The sequence below is a fragment of the Sinocyclocheilus anshuiensis genome, unplaced genomic scaffold, assembly GCF_001515605.1.
Source record: "Sinocyclocheilus anshuiensis isolate Anshui unplaced genomic scaffold, SAMN03320099.WGS_v1.1 scaffold105, whole genome shotgun sequence".
Classification (NCBI taxonomy): domain Eukaryota; kingdom Metazoa; phylum Chordata; class Actinopteri; order Cypriniformes; family Cyprinidae; genus Sinocyclocheilus; species Sinocyclocheilus anshuiensis.
In genome coordinates, this window is record NW_015537942.1 from 24881 (window position 1) to 31142 (window position 6262).

The following is a 6262-nucleotide window of genomic DNA, read 5'->3' on the forward strand; positions in this document are numbered from 1 at the left end:
TGTGAGTGTGAGTGTGAGTGAGTGAGTGTGAGTGAGTGTGAGTGAGTGTGAGTGAGTGCGTGTGAGTGAGTGAGTGTGTGTGTGTGAGAGAGTGTGTGTGTATGTGAGAGAGTGTGTGTGTATGTGTTTGTGTGTGTGTGTGTGTGTGTGTGTGTGTGCTAATCTGAGTGACCTTGTGGATTGCTTAGGTTAGCTACCTGTGGGTGTGTGTGTGTATGTGGAATCAGCTGATAGTGAGTGAGTGAGTGAGTGAGTGAGTGAGTGAGTGAGTGAGTGAGTGAGTGAGTGAGTGAGTGAGTGAGTGAGTGAGTGAGTGAGTGAGTGAGTGAGTGAGTGAGTGAGTGAGTGAGTGAGTGAGTGAGTGAGTGAGTGAGTGAGTGAGTGAGTGAGTGAGTGAGTGAGTGAGTGAGTGAGTGAGTGAGTGAGTGAGTGAGTGAGTGAGTGAGTGAGTGAGTGAGTGAGTGAGTGAGTGAGTGAGTGAGTGAGTGAGTGAGTGAGTGAGTGTGCGTGCGTGCGTGTGTGTGTGTCACAGTTCAGAGGCAGAAGGGAAAAAGACAGACAAAGGGAGACAAAAAGAGACAGAAGAGGGAAAAAAAATAAGTGACTTCAAACTAAAATAATTTAATTTTCTCATGTCAATTAAAGTTCAGTGCCACAATCTGAACACCAAAAATCAAATCACAGTCATGAATCGATCACATCCATTGTTCTAAAGGTCTTCTCTCAGATTTGTTGCCGTGGTTAGAAATATCGATACTGATGCGAGTATCAAAAGTATCAAAACTCAAATATAAAATATGGATACTAAGGTGTGTTTCATTTACATGTAATTTTGTTTATTTAACAAAAAATAATGCATGCAATATGGATTAAATTGGACGAATAACCTATGTCAGCAAATAATTGTGTAGGAAAGAACTATTTTCCTGCTCATCGGAACGTTAATATAAATCATACACTGTCAGAACAAAAAGGTTGTATTTTATGCATTCAACAGCCTGTCACTGCAGTCCCTTATGAAAATGAACCATGGTTTTATTAAAGTGACCACAGTTTAACTATAGTATTTGTAGATTTCCATGGTTACCATTACAGTAAACATAGTTTAACCATGTGTAAACAAAAATATAACCTAATAAGTTGCAATTAAGGCATACTGAATGCTAAAATACGTTTCAAATATAAAGTTAAGTGGGTATTATTACCCATTTTAGTCTTAGTAATTTAATAAATGTAATAATTTAAAAGATCAGTTTAGAAGTATCGTATCGGTATCGGTTTCAGTATCGATAAAACTGGTCTTTAAAAGCATCGGTATCGTATCGAAAACAAAATAAGTGGTATCGCCCATCCCTAGCCGTGCGCTGGCCGAGCACATGAACACCGTACCGAAGGTGGAGCCGGCGTCAGGCCGTGACACGGACGACACGATGACGAAGCCGAAGCCCTCGTTCTCTGCGCGCTGGATCTCCACGTCGTAGGGCTGCAGGGTGGCGGGCGTCATGTTGACCACGGTGCTCCCGCTGCCGCCGCCTCCGCCACTGCCAATGCCGCTGGTGCTGCCGGAGCCCGAGCTGACGGTGTTGAGCGAGTTCTGGCTGCCCTGTGGCGTGCGCTTCTCCTCCGTCAGCGACGGCGCCTGCGTGCTGCTGTGGTGAGAGGAGGCCGGGGACGGTGGCACGTCTGCCTCACCCTTATACACTGCGCACACACACACACACACACGATGAGGCTCGTCAGTGCATCTGCATGATCTGTGATCCTACAGACCCACAAATGCACTGTGGTCAGTCTCTCACAAGGCCAACATTAATGATTTAAATGTCCTATTTAATAACAGGAGAACTGACACACTGTGGTTTAAATGGTTTTCTGTCTTGCATTTTACTTCTCAAAATTAGTGATGTGAAAAAGGTGGAATTAGCACAAATGATTTGACGCAACCTCTTATTTACAGGCAAACATTTGTCTGTTTGGTGGTCTACTGAAATTATTAATTGTGCGTGCCCTAAATGATGTAAATAATACATCATTTAGCATTTGATTGCATATCTGTTGCTGCATAATAGTGGCCCTAAACTTTGTGATTGTGTTTTCTGTTTTTCTTCTTCTTCTAAACACCTTCCACTCACTGTTGTTCTTGAAATCATTTCCCAGTAGGGCTGTGAATCTTTGGGTTGACAGTGAATCGATTCAATTAATGATTTATAGGTTTTCGATTCGATTCAAGAACTATTTTTTGTAAATTCAGAACGATTCCACTCGAGACAATGGACAATTAAATTAAATTTGATTCAATTAGCAATTTGATTCTGCATTCTTTAATTGCATTCATAGGATTATTTAAATGCTTCCCCTAAATTCTTTAAATGTTTATTCAGGGTGCAAATTACACAGCTGCCTTTATTGGGTCAGAGGAAAAAAACACTTTTGTCCATTGTTAGATAGTTACGTTAGTAAACTCGATATCATTAGTTTAACGATACTATAGCATGACATATGGCATATGTAGCCAAAATGTAAAAAAAAGGCTTTAAAAGGTATTATTTTGTGTTAACTATAGTCTATAGTGTTATTATATAGGCTATCAGTTTTTATCACATCTTTGCATGATGTGAGCTTCTTTCCCAGCATCTCAGTAATAAAAGTGCTCATATTTAAAATACGTGCACATAACCACGAAGCGCAACATTTACAGTACGGAGCTTGCCAGTGGTCTAAGAGAATTTCAAAACTTTTTTAAAGATCTCTTTGATCTCTCTGAACTGGCAATGAAATTACCACACAACCTTGTGGTAATGTATGTTTTCTCAATATTCCAGAGGTGTGAATTCAACAAATGTTGAAATGTTAGTGTTTAAATAATGTGACTGACTAAGATTACAAACTTTGTAAATACTACTCTCAATATGAACACGCATCATAGCATTTCAGATTTCAACACAGGTAGTAATGCTCTTGGGTTTGTTGCGTGTGTGTACATTTATAACATTATGCTTTGTATTATATTACCTTTGCATCAAATTACAAAAAACTAGTTAACGCTAACGCAAGGGTGTTTCAGAGCGTCTACGGTAAATTTGACGTTCTCTCTGCCGTTATCAGTCTCTCTCTAGTTTAAGCGTCTAGCTTCTAAGTCGAAACATTATCATGCAGTTTTTATTTTGCTATCTGAGTAAATGGGAAGGCAAAAATAAATTTGTGGTACAAAATGTGAGAAATGTGAGAAAGGTCCATAGGATTTTCAGCATGTTATGCTGTAGTGTTCTGTAGTGTTAGAAGTGATGAAAAATTAAATAGAAATACATATGAAAATAAAACAATTAAATGAACTACAATGAAAATCAAACTAGAAAAGCAGATGCCAGTGCAGGTGTACCTCCGTAAGCGTTTTTGCGGTGGACAGTGAGGTTGACGTGACCCTGTTTAGCCGCCTGCTGCATGAGCTGCACCACCAGCTGATGAGACTTTCCCACTACTGCCGTGCCATCGACACAGATGAGCTCGTCTCCGGAGCGCAGACGGCCGTCCTCATCCGCTGAGCCGTACTTCACTATATGCCCAATGTAAATCTGCCATGCATTTCATGAGAAGAACACTGGTAAGCAGGACAGCTCTTGCAGGTTGCAGACTGTGGCATAAGCCAATACATTTAAATCATTGCCTCACTGTGTTTCTCTGATACTGGGACCCTGTCCCTCATATCACGCTTAACACTCTGGAGTGAAGCTAGCACATAGCAGCTGTCTCCATTCAAATCAATGCACGCCGTGTAAGAAAGCAGCAGTGATTGGAACAGACTTGCAGTATCAGCTCTGCTCTTACAGTTGTTGTTGGAAGGATGCATGTATATTTGTGTGTGCTCTCTGACTCACCGGTTCTCCGGGTTCATTTCCCCCCAGGATCCGGAAGCCAAAGCCTGTGTCTTTCCTCCAGAGGAAAATGTCTTGTTCTTGAGAGTCTGGTACTGAAAAAAATGAATAAATCTGTTTATTTGCTAGCATGTCTCTATGTTACAAAGGAGATACACTGATTGCAATGCAGATATATTACAGACGCTTTATAAGACTTCTATTGTCAAAAAGCACATATACTTTTACAAAGCTCAGCTTTACAAATGATAAATTCTTAATACAAAATGAACACACCAGTTCTATAGATAGCACTAGGTTTTTACTGCTATTGTTAGTAGTTCATTTGCATATATGCGTTATGAAAAGACTGCAGATGGGTGAGGTGTCTAACGCTGTTCCCCTGCCTGTTCCCACACTGACTGTCAGACGAAGCCTCGGCCAAACAGTAAGTATAAGCAGAATGCTCACCACATAGGGAACAACATAATGTTAACCACAGATGCTTAGCATGGAGCATTTAATTGGCCTGTTCACACAGTTCATTTCAGAGGTCTGGATCTGCCAAGCTCACTCCGTGCGGAGCATTTAACAGGCCTGACTGGGAATTGGCACTATGAGCGGGAGCCATCAGGAGTCGCCCAACAATCTGGCACCAAACCAGCCTGTGAGCACATGGACATCTACTCAGGTACATCCTAAAATCATACTGCCATAACCTTCAGAACTACAGGCATACACATTAGATATAACAAAGGCGGGGGTACAAATTAATGCAATATATATGTCATCTGTAGGGCACCAGAATGCAGTGTACTTACATTGAGTCTTCCTCTTCAAATACTCTATAACCAAGTGTAACTGCTGAGAATGGGCCATACATAATGAAGAGTGTGTGACAGAAACTGAAAAAATGCAATCTTTTAACAACCGTGTTTTCAGTGCAATTCCTAAAGCCTGTTTTTACTTTATGTGTGAAAATACTTTTTTTCCCTGTATCCCAATGTTAAATTACAAATTTAATATGCTGAATAAGTACTGTAAATCACTATGTAAGTATAAACAATGTGAAACACAAGGTCATGCAAATCATGCATTCGTGGGACTTGAAACAATGAATTTGGCATTACTAAAACCATGATCTACTGTGATACTGTGGATCACGACATATTATTAAATAGCATTTTCTGATAGTCCTGCCAATCTAAGCCTATTTCATTGTTTATTGCTTATTTAAAGGGAAGAACCCAATGTGTACAGATAGAAGGTGTAGCAAATCAGCTCAAAAGGGAAATATATATAAATAATTACAATTAATTATGATTAATTACAATTATTTATATCAGCTGCCAGTAGTAACTGTAGCAGAATTAAATTGCCCTCAACTAATCTGAGTTTTATTAACTAAACACTAACACAAACTAGTCTAAGAAACAAACAAACAAACAAACAAACATACATGCACTCAGGCAGACATACAAAAGGGGAGCTAAAGTGGATGAATGAAGCCATTAGAGAAACCAGAGAATGCAGTTATGGAAAATGAGTCAGAACCAGAGTTAAAAACCATCAGTGCTGTTTTACAATGGGGTTCTACCACTTATACTAAACTGTTTAGTTTCGTTTAGTTAAATGCACGATACTTGCATTGCCTTGGTCTTTGACGAGTGTCCGGATGCAGTCTCGGATGAAAGTCTTGATGGTTTCAAGGGTTTGGACTTGCGATCACGTTCTTCCGGGTTTGAAGAGTGATGAATTCCAAAGATGTTCTCGTCCAATAGACAACAGCGAGCAACGTCAAAGGTGCAGAACAATCAGACACGCACCTGCTACTCACGGCTGGGAGACAGTGGTGGCTCTCGGGCTGCTGGTTGACTCCAGGAGTGGTTGTGGTGCCGTGGTGAATGCTGTCAAGTGGGGTGCTGTGGTGATGTAAGCTGTAGCAAGATGCGGGTCCTCGAGCTTGTGCAGCAGGTGTTGAGGCAGTGTCACCTGTCATCCTGAAGTGAGTTGGTCTGAGTCAGATGGTTATTTGTAGGTGTTGTTAGCCAGTAGGCTATCCGTGGTACCTGCGGTGTGGAACAGCCGGTTTGAACTCTCACTGGTGAGAGTGCAGGTGTTTCCTGGGGTCGCAGGGAATTGTTATGGAGATTTTGTAGTGTGAAGAGAGTTTCAGACTGACCTAGTGATGGCACCAGGAGGGCAGCAGATGGTTGTTAGCCCTCTGTGTAGCTCGAACGTCACTAGAAATCTGATGTTTGCGGTGTCGCTTTGCTCTTGTGGCGGCACTGACTTGAGCTTGCCTGAGTTGTGTTGGTAGAGGGTTCGGAGTTGGGCATGTGGGCCCGTTGCTCCATCCAACGTTGTCTGGCTGCTTTTGGGGTGTAGACTGGTTTTAAGGGATGCTCCTA

The 6262-nt window shown here is 41.4% G+C and overlaps 1 protein-coding gene across 1 annotated transcript in view; it reads right to left on the minus strand.

Moving 5' to 3' along the window:
* LOC107663798 (membrane-associated guanylate kinase, WW and PDZ domain-containing protein 1-like) overlaps positions 1–6262 on the minus strand; it is a 38070-nt gene that overhangs the window by 19731 nt on the left and 12077 nt on the right. The window contains exons 3-5 of the mRNA XM_016454131.1: positions 3876–3967; positions 3380–3572; positions 1390–1701 (exon numbers count right to left, since the gene is read on the minus strand). Coding sequence (XP_016309617.1) covers positions 1390–1701; positions 3380–3572; positions 3876–3967 — 597 coding nt within the window. The remainder of the gene's footprint in view (positions 1–1389; positions 1702–3379; positions 3573–3875; positions 3968–6262) is intronic.